This window comes from Macrosteles quadrilineatus, unplaced genomic scaffold (genome assembly GCF_028750875.1).
Source record: "Macrosteles quadrilineatus isolate MER2022 unplaced genomic scaffold, UCM_ALF_1.0 Scaffold_4__1_contigs__length_99947679, whole genome shotgun sequence".
NCBI lineage: Eukaryota > Metazoa > Arthropoda > Insecta > Hemiptera > Cicadellidae > Macrosteles > Macrosteles quadrilineatus.
Genome location: NW_026542597.1, coordinates 38,559,766 through 38,574,380, shown reverse-complemented (window position 1 = coordinate 38,574,380; position 14,615 = coordinate 38,559,766). Strand labels below are relative to the sequence as shown.

Below are 14,615 nucleotides of genomic sequence, written 5' to 3'. Positions count from 1 at the left end.
AAACGAATTATCAAACATGTTTAAAAGAGGTCGCCCAAAAACTAACAGCCCGTCTACAAAACGTTAAGTTAGTTATCACCAATAATTCAATGGACAGTACTAGCTGGTACAATACTTGCCCCTGACATCTTGAGTATTATAGAAAGACCCAAGCATGTTTTTTTGTATTGTATAGCATAGCTAGACGAACCTTTTAAAATTGTTAACATAAATGCATTATTTTTTATATAATATTATAAACCCTATTTACATACCAATACGCCACACTTATATTTGACATTAGGTTATAGTTAGCTAAAGTAGGCTTACCTGAAAATATAGAGGCGACTGCGGCGATGATAAAAGAGATGACGACCCCGGGCCCTGCGACATTGTGGGCAACCATACCAGCCACCAGGTACATGCCTGTCCCCACACAACTGCCTACACCCAGCGACGTCAGGTCTAGTGTCGTCAGGCATTTCTGGGGATGAGAAAACGTTAGTTAAAAAAGTGATTCTATTATAGCCTGAATGCCATAAAAACACGTCAAGACATAGATTTTAAATTTGACTTAAACTTCAATTTTATGTTTTGGTTGTTGATTGTAAGCTTTTCTAATTCACCAATTGTGTTAAATGTTGTGCTTTAAAAGTCTTTTCTTAGCCTGCATACAAATCTATACATGTTACAAATACGCTTATAGAATTCTGTGCAAATTCAGGGATTTAAACACTTTCTTTAGCTTAAAAATATTACCACAGAGCAAAGAGTTCCTTACTCTTTATTCTATGGTATCACCAACAAACCTGTAGGCTTACTGATCATGATTTTCTAGTCTACCTATACTTAAAAACTATAAACGAAATACAAAGTAGGACTGTCATTTTAAAAGTGTTCAACAAATAAGTTTATTTGTTATTCATTATTAGCGTACATATACCGGTAGCTGGTTTCTTAAATAACCTTGTTTCTTTTTGTTTGTTTTGAAGGCCATTTTCAGTCTCATATTGTGAGAGACCTCAGAGGACATGGACAGATTCAATTCTTTAGCTTTCTTCCTATTCTGTGATCAACAGTTATATGTTGTAAGCCTGACCACAACTCATCTTATATGACCGATTTAGCTGGGTAGCGACAGATGATCATTGTTTTGTATTGTAGCATAACTTAAAGCTTTATTGTAATCATACCTGTACCCAATAAACAAATTATAGTTTTGTAAACAAAATATGTTAGGTACATGCTATTTTGTTAGATGTCTTCACTGTTTGAAAGTTATTACAGTCTATGGCTAATCTAGTATGACACAAATCCTTGATGAATATAATTGAGTTACTTACTGACAAAAGACCAAAACAAAATACAGTATGTTTAAATCATCCTCATTTGTTTGAACCTCAACCTACAGGTAAACAAAATCTACAAGTATGAACATGAACAAACAAAGGGTTAACACCTGGACCTAGGTATACCAACACCAACACAAAAGAAATCAGCCTATGAGGCTACTAACTAAAGTTAAACAAATTAGTCAAAACAAATTTACTATCCAACGACAACGACTCAGTTTCCATAATCGTTTGTTTTGAATTTCAAGTCATAAACAAACATTGATACAACAAAGAAAAAGCACGAGCACTACTACTAGCGCGAATCGAAATCGAACGAATACGCAAACGCAAGTGCAAGATGATGAACAGCTGATGATGGTGTCTGCTTCTGCTTCTGCTATGCCATCTTAATCTAGAACATGGTGGAAGGAAAAAAGTGAAAAAACATACGTCACTCGGATTGCAAACAAAAGATCACCTGGGGCCTATCCTTATATATAATACGTGAAGGCGATTTCTTGAAAACACTACTCCTCCGTTAATAATGGACGGATTTTTACAAACGACGAGTCAAAATAAAATATTTTTTGTGTAGACACCCCCTTTCACCAATTCATGTAGTAAAAATTCTCGGGCTTTGCCCCACAGGCCATCAAAGTTGGAGTTTTTCCCATAAGATTAACATGGGGGAATCTAAATATTTGATTGGAAACTTTGTCCCCACTAATTTGAGAGAACGGTTGGGCGTAGAAACTTGGTAGAGGTGTCCAAAGAAAGGTCTTGGTCTGTAGATGAGTTATCAAAAAAAAAACTAAGCAAAATCCTTTAGGACTCTGCCCCAGAAGCCTTTAAAGATCCCTCCACAGAGTTGTTTACATTTTGGCCATGAGAATAATACTTTTTAATGAAACAGCTGTTCATTTTAAAATTGTATTTCAAACAACACATATTTATTGGGAGTTGAATTCTACCAAATAAGTATTTGCAATGTTATTTTCTGATTTTAAAATTGATTTTCTTCTTTATCATGCCATGTTTTGCAATATAACGTTCCATTACGAAATCAGTGGAAAATCATTTTATCACAGCAATTCTTAAATTATTTCTTATTGAACTATCTTATATCTATTGTACGGGTTGGTTGCCATTGCCTTTTTCACCACTTTTGCCTACATTTTATCATATTATTCTACAAAATATCAAATATTTATGTAGAAATATCTGCTCTTATTGTGTCTAATAAAATCCAAACTTAGAAACATTGCCTAAAATGGTACCTATCTTGACAAATAATTTGCACCTGCCTATATTACGGACTTTGGCGCACTGAATTAGTAACATTATTGAAAATAACACGACATTTTGGCTGTAAAATATGGTACAAAGAGAAAATACTATTTAAGCAGCTACTCTCATGACAGAAAGGTCATATTCCTTTTAAACTAGATCACATAATCCTTTGACTGGGACGGGTGGCGTCGTCCTGTAATCCAGCTACTAGGAGGTCACGAATTGTGGATATTTATAGGAATGCACTGTGGATGCGATACTCCCTGGTGTGGATTAACGTCCGTACGAGTGAGTACTACGACAACCCGCAGTGCTATCCTGATAATTATACCAATTCATAAATAACAATGCAAAAAAATTGGGTTCCAATTCAACTATAAAACTGTAGATCCCTTGGTTGCCATTCGCTGTATGGGCTATTAATTAACAGCTGTATCTAAGGAATGTCGGCCTTAGTAACTAACAAGACTTCAAGATCGCGCCACTCATCCTACACTCATCTCCATTCATACTTGGCTTACCTACTATGAATGGTCGCCATAAAAAAAACGTATTAAAGGATTAAAGTATTTATCATATACGTTGATTAACAATATGTAAACGTCAATATATACGTAACAGCCATTTTACAGTATTTTTGCTTTTTGGAAATGTTCAATTGCTGTCATTTGCATTATTTATTGCCAATGAAGCCGCCAAGATCATATGAACTAGGAGGCCCCTAACAGTTCAAGAATAAAAGCCAACTGTACTTCATGTATTCCACTACACCTAACATTCCGTAGAGAGATTATATTGACAACTTTATGTTATTGATAAGGCCGAGACAACTAACTGACATCCCCCATGTCAAGGAATTCCAGCTTTATCAGTAACCTCACAGTCAATTTCCCAAAACTATGCTAGAGGGTTCATTCATTGGCACAGAAGTACGATATGAACTGACGCGACGTGACGAAGGAAAATCAAACTTACACTGTAACGGATATACCTCCCTTTGAAGTTAGAACGTGTCTTCTCAACAAACATATATTTTTTCTCAAACACTGGTGAAGTCGCGGAAGTGTTTAACTACAAGATCCACCAATACGATTTAAATACTATTTAAAGGTTCTACCAAAGGAAGAAATACCATATAACATACTAATAATAACTCCGATGACGTACAGGATAGAAAATATTTTAATCATTGAATGAACAACCAAATTTGGCAACTAACGCAATATTGTTATTGTTTTTACACTTACTCTTTGAAAGATGTTAAATGCTCAAAATATGTATATTTCACCCAATTCATCGCAGTTAGATGAATTATTGTAAGCCTTGAAAGTAACCGTCGATTTCGACGGGTTTCCCCTAGTTTCATAATAAACTACAAACTAATATTATTAGTAAATCAGCTGATCGCCCAATGCAAATCTTATGGAAATTACAAGTTACAAGCTGTAACTTGTAACTTGTAGTTTATTATGAAATGGGCCCCTGATTGTAACTGTCAAATTAGTATATGTATTTGTTTTGATTTGGTTGTTATTGTTTTTATTGAGCGAAGCTCACTTTCCCTCACTTTGTAACTTCTTTGTAAGAGCATCAGAATGTAATGGATAGACCAATTGATATGAAATTTGGCCAACAGCTAAAGAATACTGAGCACAATGTTTATGTAAAAAATATTTGAAAATTTCCTTCTGGATTTTATTTTATAGGTCACGCAATTTCGCTTGTTATTTTAATGTAAGTTGAAAGAAAAATTATATTGGGTTTATGACATATGGGTTTATCTCGTTTCATTTAAATAAGATATATTAAGATATGTTAATTGTTTGTAACTGTTTTGTTTACATTTCAATGTTTACTTTCATCCTAGGTTAGTTGGAATGTAACAGTTTATCAATGGAAGTAACAGTTTTGCTGTATTTGTTTTGAGAAATGTTGATTGCACGAGTACATCCCGCTATATGCGCATTTACAAAGTACAAGCAAATGGTCAGGGTGGCCAGTTTCACTACAAAGGTAACATCATTAATGTTGAGCAAGATATTAATGAAATAGCATCTATCTTACCTATACACTGCCCAAAAACTTTAAAGTTATCATTGTCCAACGTCAAGGCGTCTTTGGCCATATCGATTTCAAAGTTCGACGTGAATACTACATCAAGCACTTATTTGGCTGAAGGCAAATAACCCATTCATTTTTTGATTTTGTTCACATGAGAGTACCGTGTGTATGTGAAAACCAAGAAAGTCCTGATGAAATCGAAGAAGACCAAGTTGAAGAAACATCGGTGCCTATGATTGCGCAGTCTCGTCAAAGGGATCACATTCAGAGACTAATGTGGCCGACCGGAACACTGTTGAAAGGGAACATATTGTAGGTTGTTAGCTGCATTAGCCATTGACAATCTTTAATGCTTCGCTCCAATGGTGTGGGTAGCCTCCGGATTGCGAATAATAACTATGATAGTGGTTTAAATACCTTATTCATGCAATCCAATTGTAGTCTCCACAACTAGTTTCAATCTGCTAAGAGGCCATCATCAGGAGAGTACAAGGATGAATTACTTCATATGAAGGTCGTCAGTAACAGTTTTACACGATGAATAATAAACACATAGTGCGCACACATATACGGCCGATAAAAACATTAAACTCGACAAGCGGACCCGTGTTGAGAATGCGGAAGTTGCGTCTAGATGCTTCGCTCATTTATGCGTCTAAAGTGTAACGGCAGACCACCCTAGTTATTATAAAAACAATAACAATCAAATCAAAACAAATACAGACTAATTTGACAGTTACAATCAGGTGATCTTTTGTTTGCAATCCGAGTGACGTCAGAATATGTGGGAATAACACACCTATGTTTTTTCCTTCCACCATGAATCTAGAAAACACAAGTAGTGTTGCCGTTGCCAATCACAGAACCAAATACGGATATAGTAATGGTAGGCCTACTATAAAAACTGTCGTTTTCTTTCATCATTCACTAACAAATGTTAAAATGTAAATTAAAATTTATTCGAGATAAAATAAATAATACCCCCACCGCAACAAACCTGCAGACTAAGCGAATTTCAACTAGCCTGAATGGATTCACTCAAAAATGCTTCCTTAAAAATGTCACAGTTATTCCCTATTTAAATAGAATAAGTTTAACGAGTACTTAGGTTTGCTGCAACAGAGAGGGTAAAAAAAGTATTTTTTTCCTAAAATGTTAGTTTAGTAAGATATGAATGTATTTTCCCAATTCGATCAAAATATGTTCATAAACAAGTAAACTACAACAGTTTTCATTTTCTCCATAAGAATAACATGGGAATTTTAAATTTACAATCTTTTGGAATTTTCTCCGTAATCATTAGGCACACAATAACGCTTCAATATATTAAATTATTTATTTTTTAAGCTCTACAAAATGGTTTAGAAAGAAATTGTAAAATGTCGTGTTTTTAGGGTCAGAAATGGGAAAAACCTATTTTTAACCCATAAAACCCCCCGTTCCCATAGTCCGATCATGCTGGTTCGCGAACTCGTTCGAATAAATGTAGGTTTACACGTTTATACCAAATTTCATCAAAATCGGATCCTTTTTGCTCGAGTTATCGTGCTAACGGACACATTTCGTTTTTGGCCTCTAGGGACCTCAAAACGAAAAAGTAAATCGGTCCCGGGTCCAGGTCCTACCATGAGTACTACGGTAATAGCACAGACAATAGGAGTAAACCATTAGAGTATTATATTGTCTGTGGTAATAGCTTATTCCCTATATGGGATATTCGCAAAAATCAGGTAGGTAAACCACAATGGTTTGACTCTCTCGTTGGATAAAAACCACTGTAAAAATTTGTCATCTCTTTCCATATCATAGGAATGTCTTTTCCAACATGTCACCAGAGATAAATCAAACAGACTAGCACTCTGCGACAATATAAGAGAATAACGACTTTTATGTGCTAGTAGAAGCATGGGGTCACATTACAATGCTGTTTTCAACATTTCCTAACCTTTTAGCGAATTTCCCTATAGGGAAGTAGCTATTACCGTAGGTCTCATGGTAAGACTTAGGCCCGGGACCGATTTACTTTTTCATTTTAATGTCCCCAGAGGCCAAAAACACCATTCGTTCAAATTTTTATATATGTATGTATATATATATATATATATATATATATATATATATATATATATGTGTGTCCGTGAACACGATAACTTGAGTAATTTGTATCCGATTTTGATGAAATTTGGTTTGAAGGTGTAAGGCGGGATAAACTTGAATGAGTTCGCGATCCAGCATGATCGGACCATGGGAACAGGGTTTTATGGGGGGTTTTATGGGGTAAAAATTGGTTTTTCTCACTTCTTACCCTCAAAACACAAAATTTCCCAATTTTTCTCTAAACCTTCTTAAAGAGCTTAAAAAAACAAACAATTCAGTATATCAAAGTGTTTTTGTACGGTTGTTGGTTACGGAGAAAACTAAAAAAATGATAAATTCAAAATTCCCATGTTATTCTTATGGAGAATATTGTAAAATGTTGTAGTTTGCTTGTTTATGGATATATTTTGATCAAACTTGGCAAATTTATTTATTTTATAGTAAGCTATCAATATTTTACTAAAAACACACTACTTTATTAGTTTCCTTGTAGCAGCAAACCTAGGTACTCGTTAAACCTAATGTTATTTAAATAGATCAATTGAAAATCAATTCGGCCAAATGGAAATTCGCTTAGACGGCAGGTTTGCTGCGGCGGGGGTATTTCCTATATTAACCGCTTTATCCATAATTTAAAAAACGTGAAATGTTTAGTAACTATATTTTTAAAAATAGGCCTAACGTAAAGATTGGCAGCTGAACTGATCACTTACATTATGGCTTCGGAATAATCCGAGGACAAACAGGTTTGCAGCACATCAATATTCTGAGTTGTTTCGTGGTAAATATGCCTTTTTGTTACATCTTTTGTTAATATTCACGTCAAAAGCAGCTTTAAGAAACAAAACTAAATTTTAGTTTTAGTGAGATAAGTATTTTATAAATTACTAGCTGTTGTACCCGTGCTTTGCAACGGGAAGAGGACACAAAATAGAAACATTTTAATCTTTATCTCTTGCATATAATAGTTACACATCCGCCAACGCTTTAAGAAACAAAATTCAACTTTTATGGCCTTAATAGAAACGTTTAAGTTATGACTTTTAAATCTGGTAAGTAGTGGAAACCACCATTTTGGTTTTGATTAATTTTAAATCTTGTGTAGGCTGATATGAGAAAAACTGACCAAATCTTCGAGTAAAACTTTGACATACATGATTTACCAGATTTACCTTCATCTTTCTTAATTACACATCTTTTAACTTATTATTGACATTTAAAATTTCAATTTTGAAGTTGCAAAAATACTAATTATTAAATTTAAATATCTTTATATTAAACTCTTCTTTATATTAAATCACAAATCCTTTCATCTTCATTTTTCTAACTCACAATAAATCATTAGCAAAACTAAGTCAGCTGTTATAAACTTTAGAAATATTGCTGTGCCTTATCAATACAGTCTTTTGAAATATTAAAGAAACTATATCTATAGGTACTATAACAAATTTCAAACAAATAATTTAGCATTAAAGACAGCAGACAAAACTAATATGATTATCAAAGCATCAAGGACTAAAAAATGTAATAGCAAATACAGTATATGTTTCATTGCATCTCTGATTCTACTATACAAAAATATCAACAAACAACTTATCAACAAACAACTTAATATACAAACCAGTTCTTAATCAGCTCCATCGTCCATTGCCTTTACATTTTCACACTTACCATTAAGAAAACATAGTAACAGATATTTCATTGATTTTAGAAACAAAAGAACACTGAGCCGGAGTTGATACAGCAACGGTTATGAAATCTTTTTTTCTATAATCATTGACATAGTTTTAGAATAAATAATCCATGATAAAAGGTTAGATTAAAATAAACCTACCTCATATTTATGGAAAATATTATATTTAATTTCTTTGTAGCAGCTGTCTGAAATTGTGAAATATGCAGTTTAGCAGTTCTTCTTGTTTATATTTAAATGTCAAAGCAAATGTAAACAAACATTGTTAGTGTTCTCATCACAGCCATGGAGACCAATCAATATTTACTTTAAAAATGTTCTCCTCAGAACTTTTAAAGCCATAGGGGCAAAGCCCACGGTCAGTATCGAAATGTGAATAGTCCTATAATGGTCCTTGGTATGGTAGCTATATTTTTGTAAAATTTAAGCCCAGTTGGTTCAGTAGTTTTTGCACCTATTAGTAATACACATACAGACAGACACCATCAGATTTTTATATAATAGTATAGATGGTTGTTAGTGTAACCCTTTGTTCTATAGAACTACCTAACTTTTATAGTAGGATAAAAATGACGGAATTGACCACAAACTAGGGAAACAAAGACATGTTTGAAAAATGAAGTTTTTAGGGAAAACAAGTTTAGTATTGTTATCTTTGAAAAGGGAACTGTTTAAACACAAATTCATAAGGGTTTTTAGATTACACATTTCTCGACAAAATTAAAAATTTATAATGAATTGTACTCTCGTAGATATATATTTATTCTCTCAGAAGCAGTGATTGACTTGTAAGACATGGGGTGACGGAACTGCTATAGTAGCCTACCTACAATGAATTCAGAGGTACTGGGAACCCGTTCCACCGCGTTTTTTATATTATTTTTTTATTGTTCGTAAGTTATTTTTTTAAATTAACAAAAACATTTGCTATCGGATTTTGAATCATATGATGAGAAGTATCTTTGCAGCATCAAAAGTCAACGATGATTCGTTCAAATTGACGTGACACATACGGCGGTATGATATCACGATACCGTGGATTATTCAGGTTAATCATCAACACTGAGTATCTTGTTGCTGACATATAACATGTATTGCCGTATGGTTGATGTGTTGATAGTTGTTATTGAATACATTTCACCACAGTGTATTAGGGTATTAGTTATCAAGCATCACAATTTTACATCTCTGTTTGGTTATGAGCTTTGAACGTTTACAGTTTAGAGATTACGTTATTTACTCACTTTCCAAAAATGAAATAGTTTATTGGTTATTGCAGAATGATTCAGTAGATTGTGCTTCAAAATAAATACTATACAAGGATTCGTATTAATTACTAAAACCCATAAAAATGTGTGTTTACATACAAGGAACAATGCTAAAGAAGAAAAAACTCTATACGAGAAACCCCCAAAAAAAGAGATTCTAATAAGTAATCCTTAGTAAACATTTAAAATACCCCCGTCGCAGCAAACCTGACAACTAAGCGAATTTCCATTTGTCTGAATTGATTTTCAATTAAATATATTTAAATAACATTATAGGTCGAGTACCTAGGTTTGCTGCTACAAAGAAACTAATAAAGTGTGTTTTTTAGTAAAATATTAATAGCTTAGTACAAAATAAATAAGTTTGCCAAGTTTGATCAAAATATATCCATAAACAACCAAACTACAACATTTTACAATATTCTCCATAAGAATAACATGGGAGTTTTAAATTTACAATTTTTTAAATTTTCTCCGTTACCAATGACCGTACAAAAATACTTTTATTTAGTAAATTATTTGTTTTTTTAAGCTCTTTAAAAAGGTATAAAGAGAAATTGGGAAACTTTGTGTTTTGAGGGTCAAAAGTGAGAAAAACCAATTTTTACCCCATAAAACCCCCCGTAAAGCCCTGTTTCCATGGTCCGATCATGCTGGTTCGCGAACTCATTCAAGTTTATCCCGCTTTACACCTTTAAACCAAATTTCATCAAAATCGGACAAAAATTACTCAAGTTATCGCGTTCACGGACACATATATATATATAAATCTATATATATATATATATATATACTAGCTGTACCCACGGGCTTTGCCCCGTTTAATTTCTTAATTTTCAAGATGATCTCGTTCGCATGGCTCAATCACGTCCTGGTTGAAGTTCGTTCGCTACGCTCACTCACCTTTAGGTTGGAGCTCGTTCGCTGCGCTCACTTGCCTTCAGGTAAGCTCGTTCGCTACGCTAACTCGTCTCCAGGTTGAAGTTCGTTCGCTACGCTCACTCACCTTTTGGTTGCAAATTAGCTGTTGTCATAAATTAAAATAAATAATAGTGCTGCACCCTGTTAGTAATCCTTGTAAAAAAAAATGCTGTTGAACATCATAGAACAGAACTAACTTGTTTAATTGAAACAGCTGTTAAGATTCATTTATTCCTTTTAAATATGAAAAATCATAAGGCTAACATGGGAAACTCCAGAGCCACTGGGGCGGAGCCCGAGAGTCCGATCAGAATAAAAACAACTTAGTTTTCCTATTTAATGCCTAAAGAATCAATGTACCAAATTTCAGCCTCCTAGGTAAATGGGAAGTGGGAGAATTAGTGATGAGTGAGTGTGTCAGTGAGTCAGTGAGTCAGTGAGGGCTTTGCCTTTTATAAGTATAGATATATATATATATATATACATATATACAAATTTGAACGAATGGTGTTTTTTGCCTCTGGGGACATCAAAATGAAAAAGTAAATCGCTCCCGGGCTTAGGTCTTACCATGCCACCTACGGTAATAGCTACTTCCCTATAGGGAAATTCGCTAAAACACAAAACACGACTACAAAATGGGATATGAATCTGAGAATTACACTTTAAATAATATCTTAAGTTTTTACTGTAATTTTTCAGCATCACTATGCTGGTGGTTATATATTTATTTATTCGCTTAAATATATTTGTCCTTAGTCCGGAATAAATATTATTTCCTGTGTATTAATAAAGACTAGTATAACTTCAATAGAATAAAAATGACACTATACACATAATATCCTACGGAAAATTCCTAAATATTGAAGGCTTGATCCTAATCTCAGTTGTCAATATTGTCAACGAGATATTTATTTAACATAATTTTCCTTAAAGGTTGATGCAGGAGATTTTAGCAAAAAGTTCTTACCCATTATATAATGTTTATTGTAGCCTAAAATAGATTGGTTCTTGGATCTCTAATATAAGTTTGTTAGTGATAATGAAGGAAACTATATTACAAGAAAAACTAACGATTTACCAGTAAAAGGGTGAAAACCACACTTATTACAAAGTAATAGGATCAACTAAACGTAGAGTACTTTTTTACTAAACACAAAGTATTGTTTATAAAAACGGGAAAAGTATTGTTTTGCAGTCGTTGCACACTTAAATGTTAAGTTATGCCTTTGAGAATTTTAGACACTAGCACATTCCATGACTGGCTCACAGAACTACATTCTTTTTTAATAAAAAAAAATGGCTACAGCTGGTCCATATAGATGGGAAGTCTACTTCAGTATCCAACAGTCAATGGTTATGCTAATGATTTAAGGTTGGGTTTGTTCAACATTACTTGAATAGTTCTAAAACTCTATGAATAGAACTACGCAATACATGTGAGACTACTCTAATTAATAGATTTTTCAACAGGTACAAACTGAAATTAATGTATAGCTACGATTTGAAAAATCGTGTATCCTTATTGTTAACTTGTTAATGTTGTTTAGCTATAGGCGCTCAATTGTACCTACTTTTATAGATGTGTATTAAAGAACGCCATTAATGTAATTCAATACAAGATAGAAAATTTGTATAACTAAATGTGAGCTTCGAAGTATCAGATATTCAAGCCAAAAGGGTTTTGTATCAACTCAAAAGAAATCCAAGCCAGGTAATCAAGTCGTTTGAGAAACTATGAGAAACCACTTTTCCACTTCAGATACTTCATTATGCTTTTCAAGTCTTTGCTTTGTAATATTTACCATATGATCGTTGAGAGGAATACTGTTATTCATTTCAATTAAATTTAGGATAGTTTATCACACACACAAATGTTTGTCTTGTTGGACTAGTAGTTGTCTTTGGAAAATATAAATGTGTATGAAGGATTTCATTAAACTCAAAAGCATATGATTTTTATCTGTAAACATGTAAGCTATAAATTAATTATGAACAAAATATCGAAACCTTAAGGTTATCGACGTTGTGTGACGTTTTCTTTGACAGATTTTCTTTAATATCCAGGCCTAGCTGTCGCAATGTCGTCAACATTGTTTTCGAACAGTTTTTCGTGTTCTCCACGTGTTAATCGTCTGATCACATCGAGAGATGAATAATTTAATGTCAGTTGGATGTTGGATGTGATTTAGGCTACACAGAATCCGAAACCCGGGTCATCCATTACAAAGCTATAAATTAATAAAAATGTATTGATTAATTCGAGTTAGGATGTTTAATCTATATTGCGACAATCCTGTACAGTACAAAGGCAAAATCCCTAGCCATGGATAATTTCGATTCATTTGTTTCCTAAATAAAATACAATTACTACTAATATTTAATACTAGCTTAATTACTAATAATAATACTTTAATATTAAAACTACGAAAACTATTATGGGTAATATATATCAATGATTCTCGTTTTATTTGAATACATATTTAGTTTGAATAATTATATAATATAATAATAATTTCAAATCAATTTAAAAATAACACACTTACTTTTTAAACCTATATTGTTGTAGAATATTGGGTAAGAGGTAGATGACAAATTTTATACAGAAAATAAACACACTATATGTTGTGTGGCAGAGGTGGATACGGGTCCCACATGTCGGTTATTGAGCGGCAACTATAATGTCCGCCTTGTGTGTGATATACGCGCCAACCCACGCCATAGAGTAACGAGAGAACACAGAGTACTGAAACTATACTACACTGTATAAAGAGCATAGATTGAACATGCAAATCATTTTTCAAGTATCATCTTTTTAGTAAGCTAAAGACAATTTATAATTTATTTCTGCTCGGCATTTGTTGATCGCCATGCTACTCAGAGTTCTAAAACCATACTATACTGTAAAACCCTAAGATAAAAAGTACACACTATAGCTATTTCGTACTTAGAATCTATATTTTAACGATCCTGAGATCGATATTTTCATAATATACAGGGTGTCCAGCTTCGTCATGCTACTCCTGATCGGGTTATTTGATGGGTTAAATGTAGACAGGAACTAATACAATTTTAAAATGTTAATTCACGTTAATTCACTGGTGCTACTACCTCAATCAAACATCAGGTTTACAATATATTTTAAAACACCTCTTTGACTTTTGGAAAAACTTAATTAATATGTATTAAAGGTGCAATTCACTTTGGTGCAAAAATGGAACAGCCATAGTGTTTTTTGGTGTGGTGAAGTTATAATTATTTTCATAATTTTGTTATGACATCAAACTTCTAACGACATCGTAGTCTTTAAAATGTTATAAATATTTCACAAATATTTCATTTGAATAACTCAAGGGTTGCATTGTAAGTGTTTAATACACGCAAATAACATAGTACATCATTCAACGCCGTCTAGACTTAACTACAGCCTGAAAACCATCCTTGTGACTGGTTGACTCAATGTAAAATCTGTTACCATCTTGTGAATGTTTATAATGTATTTTTATAATCAATCATTGTTGAAAAGGATTTTCTTATTTCCGATTAGTGACACTTGTGATGGAGAGTCTTTACTTCCACCAACGTGTTAGGACTGTTAGGACTGTTTAAAGGATAAAGCTAAAGTTTAGCTTGGGTTTTTAAATCTTGTCTAATATCTAACTGTTGAAGGTTTCGAGTTTTACGTTAGCAAAATAAATATTTCATATAAAATTGTGTGAACATTTAAGACCATTACGATAAAATCCACCACCAAATCATTTGCAAATTTAAAATGATTGATTAAACCGTAATCCCGCAAGAATGTTTTTAAGGCAATTCTCCATGGATTTCCAACACTTGCCACTCACTCATGTCCAAAAACATCGCGAACAGAACGATTTTCAAACTGTCAATGAAATTGCAGCTGTAGACGTTGTTTAGTTGGTAACTTTTTCTTTCACAAAATGATGACTGGTTTATTTTCACACGAGA

General features: G+C 33.2%; 1 protein-coding gene across 1 annotated transcript in view; it reads right to left on the bottom strand.

Moving 5' to 3' along the window:
* Positions 1 to 14,615, bottom strand: part of LOC128993430 (cationic amino acid transporter 2) — a 181,531-nt gene that overhangs the window by 55,297 nt on the left and 111,619 nt on the right. Inside the window, exon 3 of the mRNA XM_054417319.1 lies at positions 310 to 463. Within this exon, the coding sequence (XP_054273294.1) occupies positions 310 to 463 (154 nt within the window). The remainder of the gene's footprint in view (positions 1 to 309; positions 464 to 14,615) is intronic.